Source organism: Elephantulus edwardii, unplaced genomic scaffold (genome assembly GCF_000299155.1).
Source record: "Elephantulus edwardii isolate Elephantulus edwardi_28Jun2011 unplaced genomic scaffold, EleEdw1.0 scaffold00122, whole genome shotgun sequence".
Taxonomy (NCBI): Eukaryota; Metazoa; Chordata; class Mammalia; order Macroscelidea; family Macroscelididae; genus Elephantulus; species Elephantulus edwardii.
The window spans coordinates 3,985,520-3,997,916 of NW_006399872.1; the positions used below are offsets into that span (position 1 = coordinate 3,985,520).

Below are 12,397 nucleotides of genomic sequence, written 5' to 3' on the forward strand. Positions count from 1 at the left end.
GCAATATGGTTCATACAATGATTCCCATATGTTGTTTTATAAAATTAATCATCAGTGATCTATTTATTGCCACTACTACCCCATTCATTTTCAGCTTTTTGACTTGTCCTATGGATCTCAAATTTTGTCAGCACACACATGGTTGTGAGAACCACTTCCCTGAAATAACTCTTTCTCAGATGTCAAGTCGAGAGAACCTTTAAACCCCCTGAGAAACCAAAGTATATGGTCATCCACTATCTTCTGTAAACCTTCAAAAGAAAAAACACTGAACAGTAAGACAATCTATGTAGTGTTCAAACTATACTTCTGAAAAATACTATTTTATTTATATTTATATATGAAAAAAAGGATGCATTATTTTTACATACATAACAATACTGGGAAACAGTCTGAGAACAAATCCCATCTAAATTTTATAAAGAATGCATTAAATATAACACTGATTGGTTACAGATAGTATAGAGTAGGGGGAGAAAATCATTAGCTGCAATTTTAATTTTAGATAAAGAACAGCACCCTCTGAGAAGAATCAAATCAACTAGTAGTAATCATCTGTATCGTAAAATAATATATAAATAGGAAAGTTAGTGATTGTACTGATTTTATTACTTTTGCTAAGCCTTTCTTCTTACATTCAATGCAAAGAAATAAAACATAGGAAGAAAAATATGTTCTCATTACTATTCACAATAAAAATGGCCTGCTTCATTTTGCAGGCCTGGGCATATTTTATAATAGGGAATACTTAAAAGGTTCAAGTGGATCAATGTACCATTTTGATTCTGATCCACCGGAGAGACTCTCATCCTCAATGAGTGACTACACAAATTTAGCTCCATGGGAGCTGTGATAGACTGAACCATTTTGTGATATTCCCAAATCTCATGAAACAAGACCCTAAACAAAGAAATATAACAATCAATTTGTCCAGAAATTTACCTACAGATTATAATTTTAGCATGAAGTGGAAGAGAGGACCTTTTCTTGAGTCCACAGACATAAGCATTACTGTAGTCTAGAGATTGCTGAACTGAGAGACCACTATAAGACTAAGAAACTTCCACAACTTGTCTCAATTCTTCAAATAATGGAGCAAGTTCCTTTTCTAGGCTCACAATCAATCCTGAAACAAAGAGATTACAAAAATAAGAAGTTATGAAAACATTCCTGGAAAAGTATACAATTTTTTTTTGTCCAAAATGTGTTGCTACTACTAAGTGTATGAGACACAGTTATTAGCAATAATTAAACCAAGAGACTTTAATTCTATACACTTCACTTATTATGGCAGCTGCTTTAACAATTATTAAAGTAGACAGATTGAAAAGATTGTTTATTAGAAGATACAGAACGAATTAACAGATTTTGTTAAAGAGCCTGAAAAGGAAAAGTCTTGATTTTAACTCACTGTTTCAATTTCTCTATGAATTCAGAAATAACACACATGATTTTTACTAAAGAAGGTCCACTTTTGTCTGAGAAAATTTTAAGTCCACTTTTTTCTGAGAAAATTTTAAGGACCATTATTAAATATTGAGCGAAGAAATAATCAGAAATGTCTTTTCTAACTTCAACAAAGGAAAGGCATAAAAATGTTTATTTGAAATGAAAAATACTATTTTAAGGATGAATGAGTAGTAATAAAAAACAATGAAATTTAAAAAAATTCAATGATAAATCTGGGAAACAAATTATTTTAAAAATTGAAAGATCTAATTTCTCTTTACCAAAATGAAAGCTATACATCTCACTGTCTCTCTGTCATGTTCAAAGAATAAAGATCCTTCCACAGTCCTACAGAAAAACATTTAGGCATTCAGGATTCTCAGGGCCAAGTTCTAATTATATATATATCTGGAAGCAGGCATGGCATCCACTTCCTAAAGAACTCTGGAAACTTTATGAGCTTAGAGAAACAACAATAGTTATTGAGCAAAGTTCAGGTCTTTATTCATAGGGTCACTATGAGTTGGGCTTGACTCAGTGTCACTCAACAACAACTACACACACACACACACACAAATTTACTTATTTATATATATCATAATTTATAGTAATTGACGACTTTGTTGGTGATTGGTGATTTATTACAACTGAATTTCAATACACTTACAGCATTAACACTACCACTACTCTATACCATTTACAAAGTGTTTTCATATGCAGTATTTTAGACATTCAAAGAGTTTAAACACAAGAGATTTAACAAGTCACATTTAAACTGATTATAAAGATGAGGAACTGGAGGACAGCCAAGATCACAGAACTTATTCAAACTGTGTGGGAAATAAAAACCAAACAAAACACACCTATAGAAAAAGAAAGTAAAACAATATTAAATAGTTGTGAAATCTTGAGATAGACTTGAATATAAACTCAACATTGGCTAACAAGTAATGAAAAATTATAATTGAGCTGAATATCATTGCTATTTTATAGATAAATGCCTACTAATGGATACTGTAAATACATATCCACTGCTCACTTAAAAACCTCATTAGATAACAAAGACCAGGTTATGTGAAAATTGGCATGTGAAAACAGAGGGTGATCACATCAGATCACAAAATAGAGAATAATGACACTACTCCATAACTGCCATATTATACTACAACATCATTCTTAGCTACATCAGTACGTAACTGCCAAGCCACTGTGAATCATGGCCAGGCAAGCTGACACATAACCTTAACCATACAGCCAGTAATACTCTCTCCTCATACCCCAACATTCAATATTGCTGTTGTACAGAGCTACTGTGAAAAATAAGCAGTAAGTTTTTAAACCACTGCCATAAATGTGAATTACTATGGAACAAGAAAGCGAGTGCAGTAAGAATTTTTTTTCTTTGTGACGTGACCCTGATTCAGTGCTGACCCTCCAAGGAATTTCTGAGGTCGTAAATCACATGGGAGGAGAATGTCCATCATTTTTTCACCCACAGAGCTACTAATAGACTGTGTGCATGGTACAGAGTTAGGCAAGATTTCAATCTGTTTACATACAGTCCTATGAGTCAGAATGGATTAGATAAGCACCAATATTTAAAGTACAAGGGGTCCGTTGTGCAGAAGTGTGCAATATGGCAGGCAGACAACCAGAAGGTGGGTGGTTCAAACCCTCCAGCTGCTTTGCAGTAGAAAGACAGGCAGTCTCCTCCCATAAAGATTTACAGCCTTAGAAATCTGAAAGTTTCTATAAGTTGGAATCAACTCTAAGGCACTGAGTTTATAAGAAGTACAAGAAGCCATAGTGCCATTATGTACTGAGCTACTAGCCAAATTGTAATCCATCAGGCTCCTCAAGGTAGAAAGATAGGCAGTCTCCTCCTAAAAAGATTTACAGCCTCAAAAACTTGACAGTGTCATGAATCAGAATTTATCTGACATTGTTATGTGCTGTTGAGTTGGAAATGACTCCTACTTAAATTTCCTGTAGGTTTTCACCGGGTGTAAATCTTCAGACAAACTCATCTTCCTGCCTTTCAAGATTCAGAGATTCTTATTTAAAAGATTAGTCTACATGGAACTGAATCAATCCTTAATCCTTTCGGTTTCCTACCCTGCTGGAGAGTCAGCTATAAGTCAGTTCTGATCAAATGGCAATGAGTGTTTGAGTGAAGTAATAGTAATGTGAGCAACTCAAAAGCTGAAGAGCATTCAATTTTCGTTCCTACTGTACAAAAAAAAAATCACCCTCCCTCACTGTTGTACTTGAATAGAAAACAACTAAGATCTAGAAAGCAGGTTTAACTCCAATCATGGAATTGTTAAGTATCACTAAGTTGGAAATGATCAAGGGTTGACCCTCCTGCAGGTTTTCAGAGATAATAAATTACAGGCAAGATTCAGAGCAACTGGTTGAGGATTTGAACTGTGGGCTTCTGAGTTAGCAGCTCAGCTCCTGACCATGCCACCAACATTCCCTATAGAAATGGATACTAGAACTCAAAGATTAAGTCACTTTTCCTAAGAAAAAAGGAAAACGATGGGAGACCTTGTCACAAATTCTGGTTTTGTGACTCTCAATACTTGTTGTATGAGGCTTCTCAGATACAGAAATATAGAGAATAAAAGGAAGTATTTGAGTTAATTAAAACATACCCGTATTGGCATTGCTGCTGGCTATGAAACTCACCACCAAAGGTAAACGATTAAATTGAACCACCTGAAAAGAAAAGAATCTGTTAGGTTGTACTGTTAGAAAGTAATACATAGAACTTGAATGAGTATCTCAATCTTTAATTTCTTAATCATAACCCATCACTCTGAGGGAATGAGCTGTCCGGTCCAAGAGTCTTAGGACAATAATCTCAGTAGCCACTGAGGTCAAAAGTCTACAAAGACATTGTTCTACATCCTATTTGGGTAAGTAGTGACTGAAATCTTATAAGATTTTGAGTAGCATTTCTTACAACTATCATTTTCCCTGTCTGAAACAAAGAAGAGGAAGAAGAGCAAAAAAACAGTGAATTCAAAGACCTAATGGGCCACAGGAACTTCAACCTCTCTGACCTGGAGTATCAGAAAACTAGACGATCCCTAGCTTCTACTATTGTACTACTTAGCAAATTAGAGTAGAAGGTCCTGGACAGTGTGGGTGAAAAATATAAAAATCTCAAAAATAGGATTACTGGTCCAATAGAGCAGAAACCCCCAAGACAGCCCTTAGTTTTGACTCTGGAACAAAACTCACCTCTGTGGCTCAACTTGCAGACAAATGTTAGAAAGGCCTATTAAATAAAAAGTAACACCACGGACATACTCACTCTTTAGAATAATCAACTACATGTTGTTGTTGTTATGTGCCGTCGAATCATTTCCGACTCATAGCGACCCTATGCACAACAGCCCTAAACCCTGCTCTATCCTGCGCCAACCGCACCGCCTCTGACACACCCATCCCGATTACCCCAGTCACCGAATCAATCCATCTCATAGAGGGTCTTCCCCTCCTGCGCTGTCCCTCAACCCTCCCAAGCATGATGTCCCTCTCCAAGGACCCGTCCCTCCTGGCAACATGTCCAAAGTATGTCAGACGAAGCCCTAGAATCCTTGCCTCCAAGGAGTAGCTTGGTTTAATCCTCTCCAAGATGAATCTGTTTGTTTTCCTGGCAGTCCATGGTACATTCACAAGGCAAGATAGGGTAGAAGAGAAGTATTAATGGAAGTGAAAATCTTAGGAGGAAGTGATTAAGAGTGCACTAATACTGTATGACAATTGGTGGTACCATCAAACAAAATATGTACGGTGGTGGTTGTTGCTGTTAGGTGCTGTCAGGTGGAGTATGACTCACAGTGACCCTATGAATAAAAGATCTGAACCCTGTTCTATCCTGCACTATCCTTACACTTCCTGACATAGAAGAGCCCACTGCAGCAGTCACTGTGTCAGTCCACCTGGTTTAGGTTCTTCCTCTCCTTTGCCAACCCTCCACCCCTCCCAGCATCATGTCCCTCTCCAAGCAATAGCCTCTCCTAGCAACATGCCCAAAGTATGTGAGGTGAAGCCTCATCATTCTTGCCTTCAAGGAGCACTCTGGCTTCACCCTTTCCAAAACATATCTGTTCGTTCTCTTGGCCATCCATGGGATGTTCAGTGCTCTTCTCTAACAGGTGTCAATTATTTTTCTGTCATCCTTATTCATTGTCCAACTCTCAGATGCATAAGAAGTAACGGGAAGTAACTGGAAAGACTATGGCCTGAATCAGCTGCACCTCAGTCCTCAAACTGACATCATTACTCCTCAATAATTTGGAGAGGTCCCTAACTAAAGACTTTCCCAGAGCAATGTATCTCCGTATTTCCTGACTGCTGTAACTGATGGTTAATAAGTAAAGAAAAAAAAATTAAAAACAAGCAAAACAAAATTAATGTTTAGATACTAGCCTAACTAGTATCATGAAACATGGATGAAATAGAGATGAAACTCTGCAATGAAAAAACTTAGTATCTCTTTGTAAAACAGCAGCTGTAATAAGTAGCAGCAGTAGCATCAGATCCTGTCTAACTTCAAGAGGGATAATCAGAATCAAGATCTATCCAAAAAAAGATTCCCACAAGGCAGAAGTCATTAATTCATTCTCCATCTCTTTCTACCACTGCCAACACTAGCAGTCTCTCCCATGGAAAACTCTACACCTCTCTTCTGTGTTTGATAATACATAACAATGGTCACAGACAGCTCAGCAGTTACACTTATAGTTAAGTGGTTTATTAGGGAAATAAACACGTAAAGATAGGAATCAGAATCAACAGACTACAACTCAGGATTAGGAAGCATGTGCACAAAGTATGGAATGTTCCACTGACATGGAGAAACCACACTGGTCTTCAATGCAAGCAGCTAGCTCTGGTCCACTCAGCCATGCAAGCAATGAGGCCTCCTCTCTCTCTCGTGCATGATCCTTCTCTACTGTTTAAGGCAGCTGTCAACATCCTGAAGCTTCTTCTCATCTTGGTTGTCCAATGTGTAGAGATGCACAGCCAACCAAAGGCAGGAGGATCAAAATTACTAGCTGTTTTGAGGGAGAAAAGATGGGCAATCTCTTCCTGCATGATTTGTTGTTGTTGCATGTCATTGAGTCAGAACTGACCCATAACGAAACCTCCAGCAAGTTTTTGTAGGCAGTAAATCAGGTGGGAGATTACCCATCCTTCTCTCACAGAGCAGTTGGTGGATTTGAACCATGTGCCTTTGGGATTGCAGCCCTGCTTCTTATCACTAGGTCATCAGCACTTCCTCTGTATGATTTACAGCCTCTGAAAACCTGCTAGAGGGGCAGCTGTGAGTTGATTCTGACTCAACAGTAATAACAAGAACAACAGACAGCTTCTACCTCTACTGAGTAAGCTCTAAAGTTTTCCTGCCATCAGTCTTTTCACTGCTAACTGACCTAGCCTGGTTCACAGCTTGAATGCCAGTGTCTCAGCTGCATTCTTACCAGCAGGTTTCTGCCATCCTTACTAACTCCTGCAGGGCCCCTTCTGGACTTTTCACCACTGGCTCTGCTGCATGGTCATTATGGGCAGTTGCTACTGGTTCCGGCAGAGCCCATTCTGGGCCTTTCACTATCTTCAGGGTTATGGTGTCATGTTACAGTTCTTTCAAGAAGTTCTTCAGATCTCCTCTGCTTCTTTATTCCTATTAATTCTGTCTACCAGTCTCCGTGGGGTTGGCTGGATACATGTATAAACAAATTTCAGGCCCTCCATGAAGGCTTCTTTCTCGGTTGGCCAGATACCAAACCTGAATAGTTGTTGTTGTTGTTATGTGCCGTCAAGTTGCCTGCAACTCAGAGCAACCCTATGTACAACAACCCTGAACCCTGCTCTAACCTGTGCCAATCTTATTGTCTCTGACACACCTACCCCCATTACCCAGTCAATTAATCCATCTCTTTGAGGGTCTTCCTTTCCTGTGCTGTCCCTCCACCCTCCCAAACATGACCAGTCCCTCTCCAAGGACTGGTCTCTCCTTGCAACATGTCCAAAGTATGTCAGACGAAGCTTCAGAATCCTTATTTTGTTTGTACAAGTATGTTAACCATTTGCTGCAAGGTGTGTAAAAACATGCCAAAATACTGCAGGTCGCCGCCCAGGGCAAGACAAAAAAAATTATCAAGCCACAAGATGTTTACAGCTTATCTACGAAATGTTAATCAGTCTGGACAAAAGTAAGAAACCTTTAGGAGCATAAATCTGTGGCCAAGCTAACTCCCCATGGATTGTGCAGAGTGGTTTAAGAACACTAGGTTGGGGACTCTCAATAATGTTTTTCCTAAGAACCAAGACAAAAGGTCCTACTAAAAAACTCCTTTCACCACCCTCAGAGATATTAATGCAACTGGCATCTTAAAACCATAAGATAAGCCTAGCTGTCTTCATGATTTTACTTCTAAAGCTCAGCAAAAGGTCAATTACAAAGTAAGGGCTCAGTAAATAAATGATAATTAAATGGCTAAAAGCCATATTTTTTAGCTATTGAAGCAGCTTTATTTTTGTAAATTCTGGGGAGGTCTCATTTGCCTGACTCTACAAAGAGTATGGCACAAGACAGGTCAAAGTTTTCATTTGCTATTCATAGGGCTGCTATCCAGCGTCTAGCACCACCATGACCACTAAGAGTACGTGTGTGTCTTATTAAAATTACTTTTTTTTTTTTTAAAAAAATCATTTCTTTGGTGCTGTAAGCAAAAGTTTACAGAGCAACTTAGCTTTCCATTCAACCACTTTACAACATTTTGATTTATGACACTAACTACAGTTTGACTCTACCAGCTGTTACGTCAGAGAAAGACGGGCAATCTCAATGAGATTTCCAGTCTCTGAAAACCGCTGGAAGGTCAGCTCTGAGTCAGTTCCAACTTGACAGCACACAACACATTGGGACAGCACTCTTATACTTCATCTGTGTGATTCTCACTTCTTTCATTCTTCCCGCCTATCCTTTTTAGTCTTCTGAGCTTAATTCCTGGGAAATGTTGCCCTCCTGATCTTGTATGATGGACTGTTCTAAGGAGTGTGTTTCTTAGATTCAATCAACTATCTTTTTTTATTTTCCCCCTCCCCATCTCTTCAGTGCCTTTACTTTGAAGCCAGAATCATGGCTCCTCAAAGGCATATGGGTTCATCCTGAGATTGATTCAATCAACTATCATTAAAAAAAACCAAAAGCACCACCTTAGATTTACCTTAAGTAATATTCTGAGAAATAGAAGGCCAAGTGTACTGGTTACCTTCTTCCTATGACACTTTGTAACATATAACTTTTAAAATGAAAAAAATTATTTTTATAGCACTGGTTATGCACTGAGTTATGCACTGATATAAAGCTAAAGAGATTAACTTATTCTAAAGAAGAAAATGCAGCCAGAGATCACGAGATTTACATTTATACATTTAAAACCGAATGAAGACATAAGAAGCATTACAAATTTTTAAAGAATTTCTCATTTGGCTTTCAAGAGAAAATGTTTTATCTGTCAAAAGACCAAAAAGTATGTCATTTCAGAGATTACATTTGTTTAGCTAAGGGCACCATCTACTGGAGGTAAAAGTGACCTGACTTGATTATTAAAAATTGAACACAAGTTATTTTACACAGATGATAAAAAAATGATGGTTAAAATCAGCAATTTCATATTTATGAACTTACCTGGTAAGTGTTATAGTAACAGATAATACTTTTGTTTTTTGAGAGTCCAAGTTTGCTGCCTTGGTCTGTTGCAAGGGCAAAAGTAGATAAGAAGCCAGGTCTCAGAGCATGCTCTGGGGCATTGTCATTGGCCACTAGAAAAAAGAAACGATGTAAATAAATACTAAGCAGAGGACATGGTAGGCAGTATATTTAGAGATTCTCTCCCCTCTCCTTCCACGAATCATAAAAATCTGAATACTAAGATTTTGTATAGCAAGTTTTAAAAAACGTCATCAACTGGGTTTTCCTTTCAAGTGAGAAAAATTACTTAACCAGCAGCTCAGTGAAAACAAGGAAGGAAAGAAATGCTAACTCTCAAAACATTTTTTTAGAAAGAATACTAAATATAAACTTTCTTGACATCTACCTAAAGCATCAGTATACTATTCTAATTAACTGAGAGTCAAGCCAGAATAAAATCAGGGAAAAAGCAACAAAAACCTTTGCTCTCATAAAACTCAAGACAGGAAAAATCCTGTCCTGATTACTTATTTAAAATTTTTCTCACTTATTGAAAAAGGCTGAATAAAATAGAGTGAACCAAATATTGTGGCATAATCTGTAGCAAGTTATGCTGCTAACCCAAATCCCATGGCCTTTGAAGGTTCAAATCTACCAAGAGCTCTGAGGGAGAAAGATGGGTACTTTCACAAGTGAGTTACAGCCTTGAAAATTCAATAGAGGGTCCACTATGAATCAGCTGCAATCCAATGGTACTAAGCTTGAGCTTGTAAATACTAAAGGCAAAGCCCAAGAAAGAGATCCCAAGGGGAAAAAAAAAATCAAAACTCACTCACTGCTTTCAAATTTATTCTAACTTACAGCTACCTTATAGGTGAAAACAGACAGATGTTCTGGACTAAATCTTATTGCCACACCGAAATCAGATCGCCATGTTTTTCCTGTTGAGAACTTAGTAGGTTTGAACTGTTAACTGTTCAGTTACCAGTTGAGTACTTAACCATGTGTTAATAGGATATTGTTATTAAATGATTATAAAATGCTGTTATTAGATGCCTTCAAGTCAAACTGGACTCAAAACAACCCTATGTGCAACAGATCAAAACACTGCCCGGTCCTTTGCCTTCTTCACAAGTGTGGACATCCTTCAGTGTATTGTTTGAGCTACTGTGTTAATCCATCCATCACTAAGGGCCTTTCTCTTCTTCATTGACGGCCTACTTTGATGAACATGATCTCTCTCTCATGGGATTAGCCTCTTCTGATAAAATCTCTGTGATGTTATTTTGCTTACACTTCCATCAAAGACTCAAATGACTTATCAACAGCCACCCATGTGGCTGTGTTTTATGGTTAGGTTAGAAATTACACTGAAGCAAATGGCATTAGGAGAAGGTAACTTCCAGTAATGTCTTCCCACTGGCTTCTGTGTAACTCTGAACTGACAATGTTGATTCTTTGTACTTGAATATCTTAACCCATAAAATCAAAGAACGAAGTTACTTAACCTCTAAAATTCCTTCTAGGTCTAAAAGTCTAAAATTATCTGACTTGTGTGATAGGTGGAAAGGAAATTCTAAGCAATGAGCAGAGAATATCATTTAATGTTTGGTAAAGTTATTACAGGAGCTTATACAAGTACTTTAAAATGGCAATCATCCATTATGAGTATGGGATGTCACAGCAATAATTAGTAAAACTGGACTGAATCTACACTAACTCTGTAACAGCAAGTGTATTACTTCTTTTTTTTAAAAAACAGCAAACCAAAACCCAAAAATTAAAACAATTCATATTAGATTATTTAAAAATTAATGTCAAAGTGAAGTTAAAATTTTTTACAATAGTCTTATTTTCAGTAAGGAAAGAGGAAAGATTAAATTCATCAATATATGATGTTAGTGACAGAACTGCTGACAAGGAAAATAAATGAGGATACATGTTTGTACATATCTAGTTACATAAAGGCTCAATACGCTATATATTATGATATAACAAAAAAACAAAAAAAATATTTGTGAATAATGGGAAACTGGATTTATGATAAATCTAGCTTAACTGACTAAGTTAATGTGATACCTGACATGTAATAAATTTTAAATTTCACTGTAGTCTTCAACATAAAAACGCAAGTGTTAAAAAAATAGGACAATCTCCTCCTGTGCAATAAACTGCCTCTGAAAAGCCACTGGAGGGTCAGCTATCTATTGGTTCCGACTCAACAGGACACAACAACAGCAAGTGAATTTACTCATAAAGGTTTTATATGCTTCCTCCTTTACTATTCACACTTTTATCAAAGGCAAATAAATGCTCTTCGTAAGGTCTTAGTTTTACCTTTAATAACAGGCACTCCATCTCTATCAGACACAACAATAGCATGGAGTCCCTCAACACTAGAAAGGAAAAAAAAATAAATAAATCATTCCATTTTCTCAAAATAGCAATGGCAGTTTTAATTTTATTTTTTAAAAACAACAAAACATGGAAGCTCAGTTATTTACTATTAATTGTACGTGTCTATCAAAATTCACCCAGGAACTGAATGTTTATTACCAACATGTTTATATACTTTACTGATGATCTAAAAATATAGTTGATTCTCCATTAAAACTGTTACTCTATTAACATTCCATGGTTTAACAAAGTAAGGTCATGAGCAGTTATTTTAGGAAGAAAAAATGCTATTATTTTTCTTCATTCATACCACTATCACGTTCTCAGCATCTGTAGCATTTAACATTTGTGATACTAAGGTAAGGCAAAAATAATAATAACTGCCCACACAAATTTACAATCAAAAAGGTGGGCAGACTGGCAAGTCACCTCATACTAACCAATGTGAAACTGCACAGGTGGCACAGGCTGATGGAAAGTCTAGGGGGCTATAAATACGCTAAAAGAAGGAGCTGGCTTAGACAAGCAGATGAGCTGGCTTCCCTGCAAAAGCATCAACTTAGCTAAGATGTTAACAACACTAAGTGAAAAGAAAGGGTTTAAGAAAAGATCATCCTAGGCCAAGGGAACATGGCATAAAGAATGAAAATCTAACAGCAATTTTTTCATCCATGCTTACAAAAGAGTAAGTATGATGGCCAAGGACACAGTCTGACATCAGAAAGACAGACTACACCACTTATTATTTATGTTAGTTTAGGCTAGTGAACCAAACCTCAACCTGTGTACTTACGTTATTTGACTATGTAAAATTGCTTTGAAGGAACTGGCAAAAAA

General features: G+C 37.1%; 1 protein-coding gene across 1 annotated transcript in view; it reads right to left on the reverse strand.

Moving 5' to 3' along the window:
* Positions 1-1,052: 1,052 nt before the first annotated feature.
* LAMTOR3 (late endosomal/lysosomal adaptor, MAPK and MTOR activator 3) overlaps positions 1,053-12,397 on the reverse strand; it is a 21,537-nt gene continuing 10,192 nt past the window's right edge. Inside the window, exons 3-6 of the mRNA XM_006893084.1 lie at positions 11,501-11,559; positions 9,161-9,294; positions 4,107-4,170; positions 1,053-1,126 (exon numbers count right to left, since the gene is read on the reverse strand). Of these exons, the coding sequence (XP_006893146.1) occupies positions 1,053-1,126; positions 4,107-4,170; positions 9,161-9,294; positions 11,501-11,559 (331 nt within the window). The remainder of the gene's footprint in view (positions 1,127-4,106; positions 4,171-9,160; positions 9,295-11,500; positions 11,560-12,397) is intronic.